General features: G+C 48.8%; 10 protein-coding genes across 10 annotated transcripts; 3 read left to right on the forward strand and 7 right to left on the reverse strand.

Annotated features, from left to right (window-relative positions):
- Nucleotides 1-393: 393 nt before the first annotated feature.
- N7500_002812 (Amino acid permease) lies at nt 394-2,191 on the forward strand (the record flags this gene model as incomplete). Its single annotated transcript, XM_056673958.1, has 3 exons — nt 394-598; nt 664-681; nt 741-2,191. The coding sequence occupies 3 exons, from the start codon at nt 394-396 to the stop codon at nt 2,189-2,191; spliced, it is 1,674 nt and encodes a 557-aa protein (XP_056534483.1).
- Nucleotides 2,192-2,468: 277 nt separating this feature from the next.
- On the reverse strand, nt 2,469-3,977 carry N7500_002813 (uncharacterized protein; the record flags this gene model as incomplete). The annotated part of the gene is made up of 4 exons (XM_056673959.1): nt 2,469-3,257; nt 3,325-3,585; nt 3,639-3,736; nt 3,800-3,977. 4 exons carry the CDS (start codon nt 3,975-3,977, stop codon nt 2,469-2,471), a joined length of 1,326 nt encoding a protein of 441 aa, XP_056534484.1.
- Nucleotides 3,978-5,814: 1,837 nt separating this feature from the next.
- On the reverse strand, nt 5,815-7,098 carry N7500_002814 (putative phosphatidylglycerol specific phospholipase; the record flags this gene model as incomplete). Its single annotated transcript, XM_056673960.1, has 1 exon — nt 5,815-7,098. The coding sequence occupies one exon, from the start codon at nt 7,096-7,098 to the stop codon at nt 5,815-5,817; it is 1,284 nt and encodes a 427-aa protein (XP_056534485.1).
- Nucleotides 7,099-8,237: 1,139 nt separating this feature from the next.
- Nucleotides 8,238-10,548, reverse strand: N7500_002815 (transketolase family protein; the record flags this gene model as incomplete). Its single annotated transcript, XM_056673961.1, has 4 exons — nt 8,238-9,110; nt 9,165-10,162; nt 10,229-10,338; nt 10,394-10,548. 4 exons carry the CDS (start codon nt 10,546-10,548, stop codon nt 8,238-8,240), a joined length of 2,136 nt encoding a protein of 711 aa, XP_056534486.1.
- Nucleotides 10,549-10,839: 291 nt separating this feature from the next.
- N7500_002816 (NAD(P)-dependent alcohol dehydrogenase) lies at nt 10,840-12,104 on the forward strand (the record flags this gene model as incomplete). The annotated part of the gene is made up of 3 exons (XM_056673962.1): nt 10,840-11,170; nt 11,221-11,849; nt 11,904-12,104. The coding sequence occupies 3 exons, from the start codon at nt 10,840-10,842 to the stop codon at nt 12,102-12,104; spliced, it is 1,161 nt and encodes a 386-aa protein (XP_056534487.1).
- A 205-nt stretch (nt 12,105-12,309) lies between these two features.
- N7500_002817 (uncharacterized protein) lies at nt 12,310-12,761 on the reverse strand (the record flags this gene model as incomplete). Its single annotated transcript, XM_056673963.1, has 3 exons — nt 12,310-12,409; nt 12,460-12,504; nt 12,556-12,761. 3 exons carry the CDS (start codon nt 12,759-12,761, stop codon nt 12,310-12,312), a joined length of 351 nt encoding a protein of 116 aa, XP_056534488.1.
- Nucleotides 12,762-13,374: 613 nt separating this feature from the next.
- N7500_002818 (uncharacterized protein) lies at nt 13,375-14,911 on the forward strand (the record flags this gene model as incomplete). The annotated part of the gene is made up of 3 exons (XM_056673964.1): nt 13,375-13,689; nt 13,749-14,121; nt 14,181-14,911. The coding sequence occupies 3 exons, from the start codon at nt 13,375-13,377 to the stop codon at nt 14,909-14,911; spliced, it is 1,419 nt and encodes a 472-aa protein (XP_056534489.1).
- A 41-nt stretch (nt 14,912-14,952) lies between these two features.
- On the reverse strand, nt 14,953-15,681 carry N7500_002819 (uncharacterized protein; the record flags this gene model as incomplete). The annotated part of the gene is made up of 1 exon (XM_056673965.1): nt 14,953-15,681. The coding sequence occupies one exon, from the start codon at nt 15,679-15,681 to the stop codon at nt 14,953-14,955; it is 729 nt and encodes a 242-aa protein (XP_056534490.1).
- Nucleotides 15,682-17,518: 1,837 nt separating this feature from the next.
- Nucleotides 17,519-19,860, reverse strand: N7500_002820 (uncharacterized protein; the record flags this gene model as incomplete). The annotated part of the gene is made up of 5 exons (XM_056673966.1): nt 17,519-17,668; nt 17,721-18,522; nt 18,574-19,331; nt 19,384-19,787; nt 19,833-19,860. The coding sequence occupies 5 exons, from the start codon at nt 19,858-19,860 to the stop codon at nt 17,519-17,521; spliced, it is 2,142 nt and encodes a 713-aa protein (XP_056534491.1).
- Nucleotides 19,861-20,890: 1,030 nt separating this feature from the next.
- N7500_002821 (Amidohydrolase 1) lies at nt 20,891-22,440 on the reverse strand (the record flags this gene model as incomplete). The annotated part of the gene is made up of 2 exons (XM_056673967.1): nt 20,891-21,981; nt 22,032-22,440. 2 exons carry the CDS (start codon nt 22,438-22,440, stop codon nt 20,891-20,893), a joined length of 1,500 nt encoding a protein of 499 aa, XP_056534492.1.
- Nucleotides 22,441-22,815: the final 375 nt, after the last annotated feature.

The following is a 22,815-nucleotide window of genomic DNA, read 5'->3' on the forward strand; positions in this document are numbered from 1 at the left end:
TATGTAGTCTTAGGCATATGGAACGTCGATAGTTCAATCCTTGAGATATTGAAGGTGTACTTCGCCTTGAGTAGCCCTTGTGGATCTGTACTTTGTTTTCATTGCAGCTTCGTATTCAAAATGTGTACCTTATAGCCATGAGTACTTTAGATGTTCTGCACCCTCGTTCGATCCTTCCTTTCCAGGTAGCGTGACGCCACTTACCTAAAACATTTAAGATTTTTCCAATTTGCTCCACCCATGGATCTGTTCTCGGAGCCGCACCGAACCCGATCTCTGCAGAAAATCTCTGAACATCGGAAGGCGAGACAATCTTGAACCACAACTTTGCAATTGATGCTGTGATAACCTCTTGTTCTAATCACTTGATCGGATATACTCCGTGGCCCTGTCATGCCCGACATGGCCGCTCAAGATGCCTCTGTGGCACGCGATGATATCAAAGCCTCTGCAAATGCGATCTCTGCAGATTCGGATACAGACAATGCATTCCAAGACACTAAGAAGTCCGATGCCGAGCAAAATCACTCCGCGAAGCCCAATCCCACCGAACTGAAGCGGAAGCTTAAAAGCAGACATCTACAGATGATTGCAATTGGTAAGTCTTAGCTTTCTTGATCAACATGGGTTACAGGAGAAGATACTAACCTACGTCTGTCGCAGGTGGAACTATCGGCACAGGTATATTCTTTTGCGCTCTCAGCTTCAGTTAGACGACGCCCGAAATCTAACTTCCTTAGGACTCTTTATTTCCAGTGGCACTGCTATCGCACAATCCGGCCCAGCAGGCGCGTTGATCGCCTATATCTTTGTCGGATCTATCGTTTACTCGGTTATGAGCTCGCTGGGCGAAGTTGCAACTTACATCCCAATCTCCGGTGCTTTCACATCTTATGCAGCCCGGCTGATCGACCCTAGCCTTGGATTTTCCATGGGCTGGATCTATTGGTTCAACTGGGCCTCGACATTTGCTGTCGAACTGACCGCCACCGGCACCATCATCCAATATTGGGATCCTACTCTGAACATTGCCATTTTCATCGGAGTCTTCTGGGTTCTCATTACGGCTATGAACTTCCTCCCCGTCAATTTCTACGGCGAGGTGGAGTTCTGGTTCTCAACCATCAAAGTGGCCACTGTTATCGGTTTCATCATTTTCGCCATTTGCATCGACGCTGGAGTTGGAGAGCAGGGCTATATAGGCTTTCGCTACTGGCACTCGCCAGGAGCTTTTGCCACGTTCAGCGAAGCCTTGCCGGCACCTATTGGGAAGTTTGTTGGCTTCTGGGCGGTACTCATCCAAGCCGGATTTTCCTACCAGGGAACGGAGCTTGTCGGTGTGGCTGCTGGAGAAACTGAAAATCCACAAAAGACAGTGCCATCGGCTATCCGTAAGACGTTCGTTCGAATCCTTTTCTTCTTCGTCTTGACCATCTTCTTCATCGGGCTCGTTGTTCCCTACACCAACAGCCGCCTGACTACTGCGACAACAAACGCATCATCCTCGCCTATGGTTATCGCTGCCGACCTAGCGGGTGTCAAGGTTCTTCCAAGCTTGATTAATGCCGTCCTCTTATCCGTGGTCTTATCAGCCGCAAACTCCAACGTGTATAGTGGCAGTCGTGTCCTGACTGGATTGGCACATGAAGGATTTGCTCCCGCCTGTTTTGCTTGGGTGACCAAGCACGGTGTTCCGTATGTTAGTGTGACATTCACCGCGTTGTTTGGCTTGTTAGGTTTCATGAACGTTTCCAATGACGCTGGGCAAGTCTTCACTTGGCTCGTCAATCTTTCCAGTGTTGCGGGCTTTATTACATGGGCCTCTATCAATGCGTGTCATATTGCGTTCATGCGCGTATTGGCGAATCGTGGGATCTCTCGCGATTCTCTCCCATATAAGGCCGTGTTCCAGCCATATCTTGCTTGGTATGGTCTCTTTTTCAACATCCTGATCGCCCTTACCCAAGGCTTCACTTCTTTCATTCCGCATTTCGATGTGACCGATTTCTTCATTGCTTACATCTGCCCAATCGTTTTCGTGGTGCTCTATGTCGGGCACAAGGTCATTTTCCGTCCGCCATTTGTCAGTGTAGCCGATGCTGATATTGACACCGGTCGCTTGCACTACGAAAAGGAAGTCAATCCTCCCAAGCCATGGTACTGGAGGGTCTGGGGCTTTGTCGCCAAATAAATGTACATCTACCACATTTTGTTATTTTCGCGATGTTGAATAAGTTCTATTCTATCTCTATCTTACTGCAAAGCATCTGCGCGAGGGTATTTGCAGTACCATTACATAGCATTGTTTCTCAAATATCAATAAAGCGTTGTCACAATCATATATTAATCACCCGTTATACTCTCATAGATCTCGTTTAAGATGGTGACTCCCCTCATATTTTATGGAATAGCCCCTGGTTGCGACATGATCGGCCCATGCGACACGGTTGTGTGGTGCCGGAGATGGTTTATATCCATTTCAAGTGACGGGCGACCACAGAAAGGCCGCCAACAAATGCGGTTGCGCCGGTGCAAACAACAAGGGTACCGTAGCCAGTTCCATATGCACCGGACGCACGTCCTTTCCAAGTATCTGCCTTGAGCAGGGCCTCGCTTAGAGGCCCACTTGCCACATTGCCAACTCCACGTCCCGTTTCCATGAATGGGAAAATGACAGTCGCGTCTGCTAATGGATTGGCCTTCTGCACCTCGTTGGAGACTCCCGCCCATGTGGAGGAGAAGCCACCCGCGAGGAGGCCATAAGCAATACAGAAAACGTATAGAGGGGGGATAGTGTCGGCGAATCCCCAAAGGAAAAACACTGCCAGGACAGTACCAACAGTCGACATCAGGATGCAGGTAGTGACGTGATATCTGTCAGAAAGGAATCCCATGATCACAGAGCCGAACACGGTGAACAAATTGACGAGTATCACGGTGAGAGATGCCATATAGTCACTAGCACCTAGACTGCGGGCGTATGTCGGAAGGTAGATAGTCGGCAGGAAGAATCCGATTGCTTCAAGGGTATTGCCAAGCTGATAAATTATGAAGACTTTGTTGTACAAGAAATGAAAATTGAGACGGTGGTACGCGATATCTGTCGTATGCAGCCTCGGTCGATGGAAATAGAGGAAGGGCACGGCAAGAATGAACAACGTCACTGATGATATCCGAAGCGTGGCTTCAATCCCATACTGGTTCAAGAGCCACTGGATGGCAAGTGGGAAAACTATGCCAGACACTCCGGACCCAGCCTAGTGACATATATCAGTTCGATTTGCTATAAGGAGCTCGGTGTACAAATTGTTGGTTGTGACTCACCCAGACAATACCAAAAGCAAGACCTTTCCGTTTATCGAACCACTCCGACATGAATAGAATGGTAGGAGTATAGGCAAAACAGCCTCCAATTCCGAATCCGATTCCTTGGGACAAGATAAGATGTATCACGTTGGTGGAAAAAGAACTCAGTGCCAAAGAGAAACACATGATGACCACTCCCATAGTCGATACCCAGCGAGCGATCTTGGGGACTAAGATCATTAAAACGATTGCCAACGGAGCAATTAGATATGCAATACCCTGGATGTTGTATTAGCGAGAGAAGAGCTACCTTGAAAATCCTGACAACTGACCATCGCACATGTTCCGATAACTGCAATATTCTGAGATCCCTTGAAGGGCTCGTGTGTACTATAGTAGTCCTGAAATATACCGAATGCGAATGCATAACCTGATCACGTATTAGTTCGAGCAACAATTCATCTTCGACGAAATGACACCAATGACCACGTACCCCAGACTAGAGCTTCGAGCATTGCAGAAGCCATAAGGAACAGCCATGCTTGAACACCTCCATCCACTGGCGGGAGCTTCTTCTCGTCTAGGATGATTCTGCTGTCGGACTGTTGATCGGAGGGTATGAAAGATGTGCTCCGGCTAGTGAAGCTAGGAGTATATTCCTTAGGCTCCATGATGCAAAATATCACGACTCTGTGATCACGGACGCGGTGAGGGTCTGGAAGCACAAGTGTTTTAGATGCGAAAGCCACGGGGGAAACCCTCCTTTGAAAAGGGTTTATATTCAAGCCAGCCGTTTAAAAAGGAAGCCAGGATCGGCGTGGGAAGGGAAAATAAGCTAATGGAAGCTAGCTGCATGACGAAAGAAATCTCCCTGACACGAATCCTTCCAATCAGAATGTAAGGAAGGTAGCGCAAAAGCACATACCTGGAATCCAGGTAGACTGGGGTCTCAACAATGTGATGCTGACCCCCTAGATGTACTGATATGGTCAGTTTCATGAGTCACGCGTCTAGGCAGATTGTACTCTGGTTATTCCTTGGGTTACAAGCTTTTCGCGTGATGCTAATAGACATATACTCGAGGAAGAATGTCCTCTCCATCATTACTGACCACTCACGGAGGTATTAGGCACGGGTTTGCAATATGCTGCAATTCGTGGCTGCGACGATCAGATGCGGGATCCGCTTGAGAAATAGCCCGGAGAAATGACAACGGTCTCCTCGAAACTTGGCCCACTGTGTGGGTGCACGAACCGCCCCGCTCAGCGTATAAAATGGGAAATGGAATGTTGATCGGGATCACTGCATAGCAGGGCTAGTGGGCTCGGAGAATTCCATGTTGATAAGAGGGCTCGAGCCCGCTGTCATTGGCAGAGATAAGAGACAAAGGAGATTCATCTTTCCCTTGTTGGATAAAGCTTCGTGGCTGGGTAGATCCAATCGGTATAGAACATCCCACCTCCTGAACGGAGTCAACTTAAGACGCACTTTTGGACCTTTTGCCTGCGTTAAGCTCATTCAAAACTACCGAACACTGTCAATATGAAAGTCAAACCTCCATTTCAAGAGATAATGAGCAAACTGCACAACGCACAACACAAAACATACAGCCTTATATCACTTGGAGGGCCACGGGGAGAGGTTGGTCAACATTCCAACCAACGGCGCTAACGTAAGTTCATCCATCGAGCCAGGCGTCGTTATCTCCTGATATTATTATTAGAGATTCCACTCTCATCATAGTCAATGACATTGATGTCCATCAATTCTTCACAAACCGGATCTTTATGTGGCTGCGGTCGTCATGCATTTAGTCTCGACGTTGTCTTAGCTGGAACTTGGTTATCATAGCGGCAAGCAATCCGTACGACCTGCCTTGCCATGTCTACGAGTCGAAGAGCCAATTTCCATAGATAATCTTGGAAGGAGGTTATTCACCTGCGCAGGTGAGGTCCCCGGGCCCCGCGATGTTTGTATTATGTAATCGGCTAGACGCGGGCGGGAGCCCCGGGCAGATAATCCCCGGGAGGTCATCCTGCCCCAAATTTGATAACTACAGCACCTAAACTGAGATGCACCAAATTATTCCGGGTATGCTGACGACTCTATCGGTATATATATCTCAATAACTTGTGCCAGCTCAAATGGACGTCAAAAATTAAATAGAGACTCGGTAGTTACCCCAGTTGATTCGCCAAGGCATACAATTGCACTGATTCTTTGATAGGTGTAAGGGGGTCTTTTTATAGAAAAAACATTATGAAGAATGAGAATAACTTTTATGTTTGCACATCTTTCTAAGACATGTTTCAGTGGTCATTTTAGGATTCTTACCCTCTACTTGCAGTATTTCATTGAAAAATAGATAGCAATATGGTTTAATGATTGCAATACAACATCTATTAAGGATCCCTGCGAGGCGTGATTATAAGAAACCTATTATCATTAAAATCAACTGAGCTAGGAGTTCCGGACTGCGACTATCAAGAAAGAGATTGTAGTTAAAACCTAAAAGTTCGCTCCATTCGGCAGCTTCTTAGGCGTATCCTTTCGGAACTTGTTGGTGATCAAATTCCCAAAGGAAGCCGACCAGTCCACGCGCGGGGATAGGCTATCCAACCCCCAGAGCTCGGAGACAAATTTGAGGATAGAGGTATGCGTGAACTCGTTCCCGTTGGTAGGCTTGTGCTGGACCCATCCCTTGGAAACCCAGGGGGAGATCAAGACTGTAGGAACTCGAATCCCGAGACGATCAAAGTGGAAAGTGTATTGCTGGCCATCCCGAGCTTTCTCTGTATAAGTCAGACTGTCTCCAGCGGGGACGTCAGTGGGAGGCGAAACGTGATCAGCAAAACCACCATGTTCATCCCAAGTCAGAATGAAGAGGGTCTCATTCCACTGCGGCGAGTTACGCACAGCCTCATAGATGCTTTTGATAAAGTTCTCTCCCATGTTGATGGGGGAGGGAGGGTGCATTGACATGTAGGAGCAGCACTCGGGGTTGATCCAAGTAAACTGTGGCAACTTGCCAGCTTTGGCATCAGTGTAGAACTGGTCAATCGGCACCACGTTATCTTTGCCATTCTTCGCGGTCCAATCATAGAACAAGGCGTCGGGCAAAAATGCGGGTTTGGACTGGGTCGAGTTCTCGTAGTTCTTCCAAGTGATTCCTTTCTCAGATAACTGCTCAAAAATGGACTTTTGTGGCAGTGCGGACTTCATGAAGTCGTCATCGTTACGACCATGCCCATGTGAAGTGCCTGAGGTCAAGTAGGCACGGTTGGGGTTTGTGGGACCGGGCACTGCGGCAAACCAACGATCAAACAAGACAAAGTTTTGAGCAATGGTGTTGAAGACGGGGATGTGTTCCGGTTTGAAATAATTAATCGCCTCGGCTGCCCGCTTTAGGTCGTCCTTCGGGTAAGAGGTACGCTGCTCAGTGATGAAACCATTCATGGTGGACTTGGCTCCTGCAAGGGGGTGGTAGGTGCCAAAGACTTGCATGTTACCACCCGCAATGCTGTGATTAGGGTCTTCCGATGCGATGTTCTTCGCATTAGGGTTGGCGCAAACATTGTCGGAGTGAGGGATGGAAACGTTGGCAGGATTGCAAAATTGAGGATTCTGAGGGCCATCAATGCTGGAATCATAGTCAAGACCGCCAGCGAAGTGGTCAAAGGACAAATTTTCCTGCACGAGGATGACAATATTTTTGATGTTGCTCATACCCGATGAAGCGGGCATTGCAGCAGCACCCAGACTTAGGGCAACAAGGAGTAGAGAACGCGCCATGTTTGTGATGAAAATAAAAAACTCGGACTTGAGTTGATGAAGTGACTGACTTATAAGTCTTTCATTTTCGTCTATTTTCTTTGAACATCCTCTTAGGACCTCCTTTCATCGCATGTGGCTGCATGACCCCATTCTGCGTGGTTACCACGCTGTTTTCGTTGTGTCGATCAACAGGCTCTGGGTCCCCCGCGTCGGGGCATGGGCCACGAGCTGACTGTCATTGGCCAGGAACGTTCCTAGCACAAAGGAAAAAAAGATCAGATGTTCTTAGTTTGTGTGGCATCTGATATAATTGACAGGGCAAATATTTTGCTTCGGATCTTCCGAATGATTATCGTATGTCTTGTCAGTATACCCTAATTTCCAAGTGATCCATAGTGATATCGAGTGCATCATATCAGTCTGAGACCATGCTTCCACCCCCTTGTTTTCGGTATAAGATTATTCTAAATCTTAAACATTATTATATCTCGTCACCGCATATTCACTCGCTGCGGCATGGATTGTATCCTTTTGTCCTTTGGAAGAAAATTAACCCCAAAGCAATAAGGGAGGTCAAAATTGGCTTGACCATCACTTTTGGAGTGATTGGTCAGTCTTATGACTATTATGCTCCATTATGAACACCCCTGGCGCTGTGCACGATCGGTAGGACCATAGTGTTGTTGTTCCCTTCTTCCCCCTAAAAGGTCACATCTCTGAATCATCCCTACATCCTCTCCCCAGTAATGACTTGAGCTAAGTTGAGGGGTAGAGTCAGCAGGGAAGTTCATATGAAGTTTAGACGGTCGCTGTGTAGTTAGGCCGGGTCACCTGGTACGGGTCGATGGAACAAAGGCCAACAACAGTTTGTGAACCACAGGAAAGTGAAAGAAAGAAAAAAAAACGGTTTCGTATAAAGACAGAAAACTGTGAGCCCCCGATCTTGAGAAGACTTTTCTATCTCGTGATTGGCTCATGCATTTAACCTTAAAAGGGGTTCCAAGTTTACGTGGAGCGTTGGAATGTATATATGCGACCGGACTGACAACAACAACAATGGTGGAAATTGCGCAACTTTGAATTGAATATGAAATTCATTCATTTGATACCTAGCCCATACCCCTGTAAATGATGAACATAAATATTAGACACTTTACTCATAGGTCGACAAATTCGCCGCCAAGGAGCTCATCTTCATGGATTTGTTCCAGGTACCTGGCCACCTTTGTTGTCAAGGTATCAATATCATACCCAAAATACTTGTATGCTGCCTTACCCGGCAGACTATGACCGAAGCGCGTCACGCAGATGCCCGCATCCGCGTACCGCTCCCAGCCATTTGGTGCGTAGGGTTCAATCACTACAGCCGGTATGCCCCGGTGCCGCTGCAGCGTTTTACGCTTGTAGTCGAGCGACTGTCTCTCAAACAAGCGTTGACAAGGGAAACTGACAACGCGCGCAATAATACCCTTCTGCACCTTCAGTTGCTCAGCAACCTCCACTGCAAATGAAAGCTCAGCCCCGACGCCGATCAAAGTGACATTAGCCGACTCAGCTTCAGATAGAACGTATGCACCGAGCGCCACGCCATCACGCCGAGTCTGCGAGAGCTGGGGCAATGTTTGACGGGAGGTAGAAATGATACTTGGGGTCTGCTTGGCGGCGATGGCCGCAATCCATGCACCAGCTGTCTCTTCGCTATCACCGGGACGGATGTACAATAGGTTTGGCATTGAGCGATATAGGTTGGCCAACTCGATAGGCTGATGAGTGGGTCCGTCCTCGCCCATACCGATGGAATCATGGGTGGCGACGTGGATGATTTGGAGGTGCTGCAATGCACCCATTCTGACTGCGGGTGCAGCATACAGGTAAAACATAAAGAATGTCGAGGTGACCGGAATAATGGTGTTTGGGGAGTAAGCTGCCAGACCGTTTGAGATGGCAGCCATGGCATGCTCGCGGACACCATAATGGATATAGCGGCCAGCATAAGTCCCATTGATGCCGCAAGTTGTGCGGAGGTCAGGCTAAGAGACAGTTAGCACTTTTTCCGGTTTATGCTGTCAGTCATTCTCACTCACATGCTGGAAGTCTACTTTGCCAGGCCATATCATGTTTACGGATGGCGAGAGATCCGCAGTACCGACCATGAAAGTGTCCACTTCTTTTGCAATTGGGTTAAATACTAAGCCAGATGCCGTCCGTGTGGCTGTAGGTTTATCAGGGAAGGTGGTTGGGATATGATCCTGCCAGTTGGCTGGAAGCTCCCCGCGGACGCGCGCCATGAATTCGGTTGCGAGACCAGGGTACTGGATAGCGTAATTTTTCACTAGCTGATCCCAGTCTTGAACCCACTGCTCTCCGCGCTCGGGAATGCCCTGGAAGAACTGGCGCACAGAGTCGCCGATGACAAAGTGCTCCTCCGGATTGAAGCCATAGGCAGTCTTCATATCACAGATACCCTTGGCACCAAAAGGAGCTCCATGGGCAACAGCAGTTCCAGCAACGCTACTATGAAGACCAATGACTGTCTTGATATTAATGAAGGTGGGATTTTGCTTCGATGAGCGAGCCTGCTCCAATGCACGAACAATGCCCTCAATATCAAAGCAGCCATCTGCCACATCAATCACATCCCAGCCACAGGCGCGCATTTTTTGGTTGACATCCTCAGTGTTGGTAAGGTCAACTGATCCATCACAGGTGATCTGGTTGTTGTCGTAGATGACTGTGAGGTTGTTTAGACGGAAATGCCCGGCCAGCGAGATAGCCTCGAGACCAACTCCCTCCTGCAAGCAAGCATCGCCAACCATGCACCAAGTGTGGTTGTTTACCACATCGAAGCCAGGGCGGTTGTAGGTGGCAGCGAGATTCTTCGTCGCCATGGCCAAGCCTACAGCATTCGCTAGACCCTGACCCAATGGTCCAGTTGTCACTTCAATTCCTTCGTGTTCAATCTCTGGATGTCCGGGACAGAGCGCATCGATGCGATCCGAATGATATGATTCGAGCTGTTCCAATGTCATGGCCTTGTATCCTGTCAGATGCAGGAAAGAGTATTGGAAGAGACAGGTGTGGCCTAGAGGGTGTTATTTCAGTATATAGCTTTGCCGGAGTATATTCAGTAGAACAATGTAGAACTGACCATTTGACAAGACGAAGCGATCTCGGTTGAAGAATCCTGGAGTGTGCGGCGCATAACGCATAACGTATCTCCATAGCGCAACACCGATCGCAGCCATACCAATGGCACCACTGGCATACAATCAGCATCTGTTCTCCAAGCAAGCCAAGAGTAGGACAATCATACCCGGGATGCCCGCCGTTGAATTGTTGGCAAAGGTCTGCAATCAAGAGCCGAAAGGTCTTCAATACCAATTCATGGTCCTTGGACAGCTTGTGAACGATAGGCATTGCAGAGCCGGGCACGCCGTCAATTGCGTTTCGTTGAAATCCAACAGTCATGATAAAAGCTTTGAATAATTAGTATAATATCCAAAATTTTAGACCTGGAGGGGAAGCTTCTTGAAATAGTATTGCGAGTGGTGATGCTTAATATTTCCCAATCGGGCGATTTACCCCCAGTGCTGACCCCACACCAGGGCTGAGATCAAGTTGGCAGTTCTAACCACGCCAAAACAGGTATCCTGAGCCACAACTTACTAGATCCAAAAGCACTCCGTGTGCTGTGCTCCCATGGCGCCTTTAAAGAACAGAAGTTGCCCACTTTTGTGAATTTACACAGAAAACACACAAATGACTTCAGTACTTGTTAATCGGCAGAACAGCCAGCAGACCATGACAACACCAATGGGCGATCGCATTCCACTCAAGGTCTCCCACCCCAATCCCTCATTGCAGGTGACCGCAGACCACAAGCTCAAAACTGTCGAGACGCCTGTTTACGCCCCCAGGCCAGGCGAGGCATTGGTTCATATCAAAGCAACGGGAATTTGCGGGTCAGATATTCATTTCTGGAAGGCCGGGCGCATCGGATCGTTGGTGTTCGAAGGCGACTGCACGATTGGCCATGAAGCTTCGGGTATCGTTCTGCAGTGCGGCGAGGGGGTCAAGCATTTGAAACCAGGTAGACATCATCCATGGGAGTTCCCGATATTTAAGCTGATAATTTTATAGGTGACCGCGTTGCCGTCGAACCTGGGGTTCCCTGTGAACAGTGTTTCCTCTGTGACGAGGGACGTTATAACCTGTGCGAGGATGTCCAGTTTGCAGGGGTTTACCCTTACGAAGGTACCATTCAGCGTTACAAGAACCACCCTGCCAAATGGCTTCACAAGCTACCCGACAACGTCACTTTTGCCGAGGGCGCACTTCTCGAGCCACTTTCGGTGGTGATGCATGGCATCCAAACGGCCGGTCTTTCATTGGGCCGCGGTGTGGTTGTATGCGGTGCAGGCCCGATTGGCTTGATCGCGTTAGCTTCAGCTCGTGCCTCGGGTGCACACCCTATCGTGATCACAGATCTAGAGCCGTCTCGGCTAGCCTTTGCCAAAGACTTTGTCCCGTCTTGCATTACCTATGAGGTAGATCGTACCAAAGATGCAAAAAGTAATGCAGAGGCTATTCGTGCTCTCTTTGGGTCTGGCGAATATGCTGCTCCCGAAACCATACTCGAGTGCACAGGTGTGGAAAGCAGTGTGTGCACTGCTGCATATACTGCACGGCGAGGAGGCACAGTGATGGTGATTGGGGTGGGAAAGGCGATAATGAACAACTTACCTTTTATGCATATTTCCCTGGCAGAGGTCAGTTGAATTAGTGTTCCCATGAAGTGAAGGCTCTTTTACTGACTATGCTAGATTGATCTTCGGTTCATTAATCGCTACCGTGATACCTGGCCTCCAGCAATCGCCTGCCTAAGTGGTGGCATCTTGGACCTGAATAAACTTGTCTCACATGTTTTCCCTCTTGAAAAAGCTCAAGATGCACTCCACCTTTGCGCTGACACTCGAAACGGGAGTATCAAGGTGTTAGTGGTTGATGAGCAAGAGGCTTCCTGAAAGTATTATTAACACAAACAATACTATGTCGATGATTGCAAGCCTGAGCACGGGTGGACTTGGTGTTCCATTGAGACAATCTTGGGCCTGAAGTAGAACGAGTACTCAGCAAAAGGGCTTGATTTCATTCTATATACCAACCAAACCAGACAAAATGTCTACACTATCTTCTCACTCCCACATTTACCATTGCTTTCCCTCACAATTATGGCTGGCAAAATATCGACTCGATGACGGGAATTGGGTCCTCCGAAGAGTGGTCGCCGGGACTCAAGAATGTGTTGCGTCCGGTGCACTCAGGGCCGCTTTCCTACTATTAGTGCGAGTGTACTTGCTTGATTGGCTTTCGACTTACGTGAAAAGTCGGCATGGCTTTTTCAAAGACACAATAAGAACATCCCTGCCACTCGTTAGTCTCGACCGAAACATGGTAGCTGGGTTTCGGTCTCACTCTTCCTCGATCGGATGGCAATCATTCAATGGCACATCGATACCACGGCTCTTGTCGGCGGTTTGAATGCCCACCTGCATAGTCCTGTTAGCGATATAGTGTGCAGTCAGGAAGAATATACGCACAATTGTCCTTCTGGGGTTCTTTGCTGCCGATACTGATAGAAGCATCAAGCTTAGAAGCGACAACTGTTTGAGGCCGTACATGATATGGATGCCCTATACCAATAGATTTGAGGGTAATGGATACTGAGTATAGCATACTCGAAAGTGCCTGTAGCTTGGAATGTCGATAGCCCTTCCTGCAAGGAGGTGCCATCTGGTGTTTCCATCACATCCCTTGCGTCGATCCATGCTGCAAGTGCCAGGGGCCACGGCCAACTGCGTTGCAGGATCTCATCCCCCTTTTTTTTGCAGCAACATCCCTGAACAGATTACACCAATCAACGGGGATCAGAATGTGATTTGAACTGTACGGGGTAGGGTATACGGAATATTGTAGGTTGAGATCGAGGTACGGAATCAGTCTCATTATATGAGTGCTCTTGGGTGAAGGAGTTTGAGTTGTAGTAATATTTCCAAATTATATACGGAATAGATGAATCAATCCCGTTCTGTGAAAAGACCTCTGAAATGTCCAATGTCAAAGGAGAAGTGGGAGCGGATTTTCCGTTCTTGGCTCTCCACATCAACTTCAACTACTCTTGGAGATACAGTTTTTCTTGGTATCTTCTCGAACTCGAATTCATTGTCCGAGACTCAATGATTCGGTTCAATTCCTCATGAGCTAGGATAGCCGTCGTGAGTCTCAAATTACGCCATGAACGACTGGTCGCAATCCGACGCGACTGTATCCAATCCCGCCGATGCTGCATTTGCTTCTCCCTCGGGCGCTACCAGCTGGCCCGATGAATTCTCCCATGATCCAGGCTTTTTAGCATCCCAGGAGGAGCTCCGATGCATGCTGTTCAATCTCGCGCAGTCTGCAGCTCCGACCCGCGCGCCCAGCCCTGACATCCAGGAACAAGGCTTGACAGAATTGCGCGACGGGGAGCAGACACCAACACGGCCTGTACTGTCAAATCTCCGTCGTATTGAGTATTTGAAAAACTATGTTGCGCAGGTGGCACCGTGGGTATGTGACACTTGATCTGGTGTTCGATGTTCTCAATAATCGCTGATTCCCGACCGCAGCTCGATATGTTCGATTCGCAATGTACCTTTCGAGTGCAGATTCCCGCACTGGCCCGCTCGTTTCCTGCCCTAATGAACGCGATCCTCGCAATATCCGCCCGACAAATGGAACGGAAGGAGGGGATCCAAAACTCGTTTGATAGTCTGGAGCTTTACCAAGAAGCGATTCGACTGCTGAGCCCACTGTTACAAATGCGCGATCCTAAAGTTGTCGCCGCTTGTGTACTGCTCTGCTGTCTTGAGATGATGTCTGCGAGGGCGCAGGATTGGCAGCGCCATTTGGAGGGATGTGCGGCACTTTTTGACGCCTTCGAAATGCATGGATTCAGCAGCGGTCTTCTACAAGCGGTGTTTTGGTGCTACGCACGCATGGGTAAGAGGCCACATTGATGGTCAAATGAAAAAAGCGTATCACTGATTTAGAATAACTAGACCTATGTGGTGCGTTGATCTCTGATGGGACACAGAGCACTCTTCTTCGGCCTAGCAAATGGCTCACACCTGGATGCCACGAAGATGATGCTGCACAGCTCTTCAAATCTGCGCAGTCCCCGGACATGCACGCCAACTACGCCGTATATCTCTGCGCCAAATCGTGCGAGTTGGTGGCTGATCGTACTCAGTTTGCAGAGCTAGCCATTCAGAATGACTGCACCGGAGAGACCTTCAATCGCCGCTGGCTGCGACTATGGAACGATTTGCAGCATTGGCTTGACAGCCGACCACCGGAGCTGTTACCAATCCACACAACGACGACCAAACCATTCCCCCATATCCTTTTCCTGCAATGGGCGGCTATATCCTCGAACCAGTTGTACAGCACGGCATGCATTTTGCTGCTCAACTTGATGCCCAAATCTATCAAGATGCAGTCGACACCCGCCATGTCCGCGCTGTGGCATGCGAGGCGTATTTGTGGAACTTCGCTCGCCAATCCGCACCATGGATGCTTGAATAACGCCATTCAGCCGTTATGGATTGCGGGACGGCTATTTAGCCATATCTCTGAACACGCGATTATAGTCGACCTCATCCGTCACATTGAAGCCGAGACTGGATGGGGTGCTTGCTGGCGCATCCGTGACCTGGAACTCGCCTGGGGGTACCAGATCTCACGCTCAGACCGGAATATTGATAGACAGCGGTTTCCCGTAACAGGGTGAGCGTCGGTGTCAACGTGAAAGATTTCAACAAAGATTGTCTTCTAGCATATTTGGTCAAGGAGGCACCACTCTGCTCGCAGGCTCTGCAAGCAGTCGCTCGCATTCCACCCTGTCACCGTGCAGATGCGGTCGAGCCCACGCACAACTTCATCTTGTTGGGACTCATGTGTCATCCGACGAGCTGCTAACAGAAAGGATGCCAGGAGACATGGATCCCAGCACTCCCTACGATCATTGTGGAGAGCAATACTGCATATCCGCTGCGCATGCCACAGCGACGACATGGCACCAGAGTGGAAGTCGGTGATGCGTGCGGTGCGAGGCCGATTGTGTAGTAAAATTAACATGGCCGTATGGTACAACTGGTTGCCAAACAACCCTGCTCCATTAGCAAAGAGAACAACCGGAAAACTTCTTTCTGGTCCAGCTAACTGATCATCCAGCTCTAATTCCACCATGGGTTGAAATTCCCTTGGTCGCTCACGATACCATTGTTGCAATTCTTCCACTAATTGAATCCAGATTTGGAGCGGAGGTCGATCAGGACAAACTTCTTCGTTGTGCACAAATTGGACCCCTCTTGCACAGAGCCATAAAGGGCGGCATGCGTAGAAATAGACCATCTCAAATGGATCAGCCACAACATCTACTTCCGTGAAGTATGGGAATGACGGGGGAAGTGGCATGCGCATGTCGCCATCACTGGCTAGCGCTGTCGCGAGATCTATGATCCCCGAAGTAGTCAGTTCAGAGCGATCAAAATCACACATTCTTTCTCCGATTGCATACCAAGCCTAAAAAAAAGCCAATAAATCGCAGAATTAAGATCTCTAGCCACCGCGTGGGAAGTTAAGGCCCTAGTGAGGTCATGATCACACTGTCTTTCGGTGTTCCACATAGCAGAGAGATTCGAGGTACAGTCTTTTACTTGGTTGATAACGTTCAGCAGTGCGACATATGTAGTTTCAGCTTGTATGCCCGCGTCGGTTTGCCGGAGGAATGTCTTTCTCCCCTCTCCGGGTGACTTCTGTGGGTGGAGCTGGTGGAAAGAAACCTCAGACAGGTCAAGAATCGCGTTCAAGATTGGCGGTGAGGCCATAGCTAACTGGAGTCCTTGGATTCCAAATGATTGACCAAGATCACATATATCCAACTGATGCAGTTAGCACTGTGCAGTTCGTTGTAATTTCGAAAAGCTTACCCAAGGGGCTACATTATAACGATAGTGTCGTAGCAGGGCTTGTATTTTGGTGGATGAGAATGTCTCGAGGATTGACTCGGGTGAGTGTTGTATACTTTGCGTGGTGAAGCCCAATTGGCGCGAGAAATTAGATTGTATCGTTGAAGCTGGTGATGGGACTACTAGTTCCGACGGTCCTAGATCCGGTCCATTCATTCCGAGAGCCAACAGCCACGCGACTGCCGATTCATCTCTATCATTGAGGATCGTATAACTACGTTGGTCCGCGACATGAAGGGCTGACTCGGCCCAGGATGGCACGTCTTCATCTCTGGTATCGCTGAGCGTGATAGGGTGAACTTGGAGTGGTTGTGGAGTCAGCCCAATGTGAGAGGATCTTTCGTCCAGTGCACGATCCTCTATTTCGTTGGAACATTTTGAAGTCTCTTCCGTGACGAACTGAATATATGTATATGTACAGATCAGGTCTCTGCCGCGGGATTGTCATCAGAAAACCTACCCGAATAGCTTCATAGCTGACAGATGGTGCTTCGACTTCTGATGTTTGCACAGTGTGTGCATTCTTTGTCAAAAATGTCAATTGGATGCCGTATCTGCATTCATAGTTCCGGCCAATGCAGTTTCGACATCGTGGCTTGCCTTCGTCGCCTGGATTTCTGTCAGACTGGGATATTCCGCAGATCCAGAGATACCATACACTTCCGCCTACGAATTCGACAGCGCATGCACCCAGTGCGACATCGGGTCAGTCTGGTTTGCTTCTGACGCTCCATGGCAGTCCAATGTTGGAGGCCCCAGGGTTGTGAGAGGGAAGGCAGCGGGTTTCTAATCGGGAAGGTACGCGGATGCCAAGCCTCCAAATTAGGAAGTCGCAAGCACCCTCACATGACCAGCATCACATTTGCTTTGTCATGGGTAGCGCTCCCTAAAGCCCACAGATGGGCCCGGATGCCAGGCCCAAAGCCCAACCCTCAGTGGGCTAAGGCTTAACATTCGAAGCCCAACCCAACCCCCAGCGGGGGCTTAGAAGGCCTTTATCATAGCCCATTTCGGTGGCTCCACCAGTATCTAATAAGTGCTAAATTCTGTCCTTGCACTGATGAAATGGTCTCCATGATTTATGGATTAAGAATATTAATCGCTAGATAGGTGTATATTTCAATTTTAACCACAACCTGACCGGCAGAGGTCGAGATATCGGGCCTAAGGAGCGGGACCAAAACACACCCCAGTTAGGGCGGGCTGGGCTGTGGGCTTTGTGGGCTTTGCAGAGATCAAGTGACTCTATTCACGGCGCCCAGGTGATCCTCTGCGGAGTTTTAGATAGGAAGCAGTCAGGACTCATATCTAATAATAAATCAAATTTCGGTAGGACATTATTATCCTCTGTAATCAACCTCATGTAGCTACGATTTCCCCGCCGTCCTATTTTTCTTCCACTCATCCACAATTCCAGCATACACCGAGGGCCTATACACCCCCGTCAACTCGGTGTAGAACCCACCCCCGAGTCGATTAGGATTGAGTCCTAAATCGCGCAGGAGCATGTCATTGTACTTGTGGAATGGTTAGACTATGATATCCTTTGGTTTGGGAAAATAGACATACCTGAATGGCCTCAACCTCAAGGCCAGTTCCCGTCAATGACCCCAGGACCACATCTTCGGAGATAGCATTCTCCATGGCCTGCAGTGAAAGGGTTTCAAGTGAGAGAGCTTTGAGTGGGTCTGACTTGGTGTCCATGGGGGACTCAAGCCCTCCTGTCAAGAATGCAGCCACCCAAAGAGCTTGAACCTCCGCAACAACAGCAATGGTTGATGATAAGATAACACCGAGTGTTGCAAAAGAGCGATCACCTTGTGCGACTAATTCAGGAGCAACCATACGACGGAATAGGCGATATGGCACCAGTCTATGAGACTGGGCCCATGAGGGAGGACTCCGATCTGTGAAAGCGCATCTCGTCGCATTCAAAGTCTTTCTCACCATGACTTCAGAGCGTTGATCTAGATCTTCCCAGTGCTGGATGCGGTCTCTTATGCTTGATTCCAGCGGTCCACGGATTCGCTCCGGTGTCCCCGCTGGAATTTCGCAACTCTCGGGACTATCCTCGCACCCAGAGTCCACCAGCGCGGACAGCCCCAGTTCCAGACGGAGACTTGCAGGTTGAAACCGAATCGGGACTATTGGCTTATATCCGGTTGCGTGGACGACCAAATCTACTTCATCAATGCAATTGCTGTCTGAAAGGTGCACTGAGGCTTTTGTGGATGAACCTGTGGTTTTTTCTGGCTCAGAAGCGACAATTTCCGTAATGGATGATCGGTACACGTTGACATGGGGCAATCTAATTGTTTCCCAGAGGTCTCCTTGGTTTGCGATACCAATACCAGATGCACAGGAGACAACACTGAAAGTCATCAGCTACCTAGTATTCCAACGCATCCCTCATTTAGCTTACCTGTTCTCTGGGCGAAGCATTTCCATCTTCGCATCGGAGCTATATTGCGCCGTCTCCTCCAAACCTTTATCAATCGATCGCCAGAGCCAACGAACCCACCATCGGCCTACTGGGTTGCCATGGAATAACCGAGCTAGCCATGAGCCCTCCCAGTGGAGACCCCCGGAAGACCCGAGAGACAGGCGTTTTGGAATCTCGTAACAGCACGGCGTGAGGTGGGTGATCAATCGGGTGCTGGCAGCCTTGTCGCTTGCAACGGTGTCACCATTTGGGAGAGTAGACATTGGGGGCACCATCCACGCGGGCCCTACGCCTCGATCACGGATGATCCAGTGTACCTGGATTGGACTATCTTGTGTAGACTTGAGGTGCAGCTTTGAGTCGTTGCGATGAAGAGTCGCAAAGAAATGGACTAGATCAAAGGATGATTTTGCGCCACCATAGACAGCAACCGATCGCAGTTGTGGATAAGCGGACTCTTTGGCTGGGATCCCAACAGTATCGGACTTCGGTGCTTTCAGTGGCTGATATCCCAGGTGTTCTCGAGCCCATTCTCCAATATCCTTGGCATGAATGACTGGGTTAGGGTTGTCGGAGGCGAGTGATGATTCCTTCGTATCGGGCGTGTTTGGTACCGAGGTCAGTCCAGTAGCTAGGACCAACTTGTCGCAGATAATGGTGATGCGGCGAGCTGGGGACGTGAGCACGCTGATATTGAGCTGCCACTCTTTGGTTTCTAGACGGGTGATGTCGTCCACCTAGAGATCATTTAGAACTCCCATAATTTAGCACTGTTTGGGGATATCTTACCTTCCAATTCAATCTTATGTGTTTCTTGAGTTGCCATTTTTCAACCCAAGCATGGAGATAACGGTTGATCTTCCAACCTGCAATGAACTGATTGTGTGTATCATCCGCATGTTCCTCTGGAACAACGTCGGAAAGAGGCAGATCACTGAATTCGTAAAGCCCATACGAGTTTTGACTCAACAAATTTGGGTACAGACGCTCCTCAGCCCAGGTACCTCCAATATCGGAGGCAGAGTCAATCACAAGAAGGCGACGCTCGGAGGAGGTTATTTGGGAAGCGTCGATACTCCCAGCGAAGCAGAGGGGAATATCGACGATTTCCTCGGTGCCATTGGTTGTGCCTTTTTCGTCGTATGCCCCGACGATTTGTAGGTATGTCTTCGCTGCGATGAGACCGTAAAGACCTAACAAGTTAGCCAAAATCCAATTTCTTGTCAACTGCCACCAACCTGCTCCCACAATGACGACTCGTTCCATGGCTAGGGTAATTAATTGAGGAAGAGGAAGGAGGAAAGAAAAATATTATAATCGAAAAGTCTACAATGGAACGGCAACAATACGAAGAATGGCTCGAGCATCTTGATATTGTTCTTGTGGGGTTCACGACAACAATAGGAAGTTTCATTAGTTAGAAATATTTTGCAAAAATCCATAGGGAGAGGAGTTCCAATTCTTGAATTTCGAATATACTCACTGAACTGTTGGGGTTGACTGTAATAGTCTGCTGTAAGCTAAGCTAAACAGGAACATAGCACCCCCGACACCATAAAGGGCGCGATTGAAGGCTGTAGTAGAGAGTTATGCTATCCATCTTATTGAGCAACCACCAGAGACATGGATTGCGCCCAGGCATTTCTTCACATGGGTACTACAGGAGTAAAACTAGATTTCAACGAATCCAAGTGAGACATTTAGACCACGATGCAGCCGCTCTTGGACATTGTCAGGAAAAGATCAAGTTTGTCGCCGGCTATCTCCAATGCGAAAGTAGCACGGAAAAAGCCTAGGTACGCTTGATTCCTTCGGATCCACGTAGCATGCTTGATGCTCTGACAATTATGTATGCTTGAATATCATATTGTGGCCGGTCGGGTGCCGTCCCGCCTAAGGAATAATACAGACTAAAAACACCTTGTGTACGACGTCTTAAAAGCCGGAGCTAGCGTATTGATTTACAATCCCGCTAATGCGAAAGCCGATGTACTCGCCTGATTGTTGCCTACGAGTTGGTAGTGAGACAGAAAGATAGGGAAGCTGCACATGGTCAGGAATGGTAAAGAGGGCAAGCATTCGAAGAACAACAGAGTAAGAGACTAAGATGTAGAGCACAGACGTGAGGCAAAAGTGACCAGGTTTGATTGGAGATTCTCAATCATAAGCTGAATGCAAAGACAGGTTGCCCTAGCAAATGCTTGCGAACTTCATGCGTCGGGTTGATCGTTTCGTGCATCAACTGCGGACATGGATGGGTGTCTGGACTTGCGCAATAGATTTTTTTATTAATCCCTTAGATGGCCTCCATCAGGGTATTTCGATCCATGTGAAAACCATCAATCACTGCTTCTTCTGCCAGTTTGAAGTCGATTCCTTGCGCTTTGGCTTTGATTCTTTTTCTGCTCTCCAACACTTCAGTCATAACATCGATCCACTCGACTTGCCGTCTGCCCAAGGTAAATCTTACGGCAGGAGCAGGAGCGGTAGCGATCGAAACAGGCAGCAATTTGCCTCCTTCTTTTCTTACAACCCCGTCCACGATAACGGTTTCGACGTCTCTCTCGCTGGAATGCAGCACGATGGCAGAAACTGGATCTTCCTGCGCAGCAGCCCACATTGACGGGCTCTTAGTATCAAAGATCACCAAATCTGCTTTGGCTCCGAGCTTGATCTGCCCAATTTGGCCAGCCATTCCCATCGACCGAGCGCCACCAATCGTCCCCAAATTGAAAACCTCTTCCACTAGAGGTCCAACATGTCGGCTCCACTTTCCTTCACTTTCCAGTCTTTCCGCATGCTTCGTTCTGGCATGCTGAAGTAACATACGCATTTGTCCAGGCATGAATCCATTTCCCCAGCTGTGACAATCCACTCCAAGGCTGACAATTCGCTGAAATTCAGGCATGAATGCCACAGGTGCCCAGCCCATTTGGAGCTCTGTGTTTGGTGTTGAAGAAACAGAGGCGCCGTGCTTGGCCAAAAGCCCAGCATCGCCATCCTTTGGAAAATTGGCATGTGAGAGAAGAATATCTGGACCAAGTAGACCCGCGTTGTTCAGAAGTTGTACAGCTGACGGAGGGTCACTGAAGGCCTTTCCCCCTACACCATGGGTAGTAATGATCTTTGCGTTCATTGATCGAAGCTCGGTGTAGAGTTCCTGCAATTGACTAGTAGGGAGATATAGATTATCCACCGCGAAGCCAAGTTGTACTCTACCGTCAGCAAAAGGGGCAACCTTTGCAAGCTCTTTCCAAGTGCGAAGTGCGGATGTAGGGGAATAGTCATCCCTAGCTATCACAGAACCTTCCAAAACCGTCCTCGGAACACATTGACAGTACACAGCTCGTAGACCGGAGGTTACCAAGGCATTCATCAACGTCGATGCTGCGCAATTCAGTATCACTTGAAACCAAAGCAAGGGTATAGCTTCTTACGGTACTCATCGCCAACATTGAGGCTTGAATGGTCGACCACTGATGTAGTTCCAGCATCGATAGCTTCCATTGCCCCACCCAACTCACCCCAGAAGGCATCTTCAGTTGAATAGAGTGACCCGATGAAATTTCCGGACGGTATGTATTCCAGAAGAGTATGGTTGCCGTGTTGACCTTTTAGCTGGGTTTGCCATAGGTGATGGTGGGTACTGACGAACCCAGGCGATACTATTTTGCCATCGCAGTTGATGATTTTAACGCTCTCTTCATTGACATCGATCTTTTCCTCAATTTTGACAATGTTGTTTCCATCGATTAAGAGATCGAGCTGGCGCGCAACCACCCTCTCGTCGACTTCATGCACCAGAAGAGTACCGCCTTGTAGAAGGATTTTGGAACAAGCTGCCATTCTCTTTAGCAATGGAATTTATGCCACGCAAAAAATGATATTAGTGTTCATATCCATGCATATTTACAAGGAGCACTGCATATTTATAGAGCAAATCACGACGTCTAAATCAAGAGAGCTCTCGCGCTCTCGCACGGGAGAACTGCCCGAGCGGACGGATTTAATTATTAAACTCCGCCGCTAGAGCTTCGGATCTTAACCCCGGGATAGTCAAGGTGTTTGTCGGACAATACAATATCCTCTGATAGATATACCCTAGGCTGTAAATAGATGCCTCAGCTAAGCCGCGGTTCATGACAGCGGATAGTTGGCTTGGTGGTCAAAGGATTCGATACTGGAGGAAGTGCCATTGGGGGAAACTGGAAAAGAGAAGTA

The sequence above is a fragment of the Penicillium coprophilum genome (assembly GCF_028826855.1).
Source record: "Penicillium coprophilum strain IBT 35676 chromosome Unknown utg000002l_segment0_segment1, whole genome shotgun sequence".
NCBI lineage: Eukaryota > Fungi > Ascomycota > Eurotiomycetes > Eurotiales > Aspergillaceae > Penicillium > Penicillium coprophilum.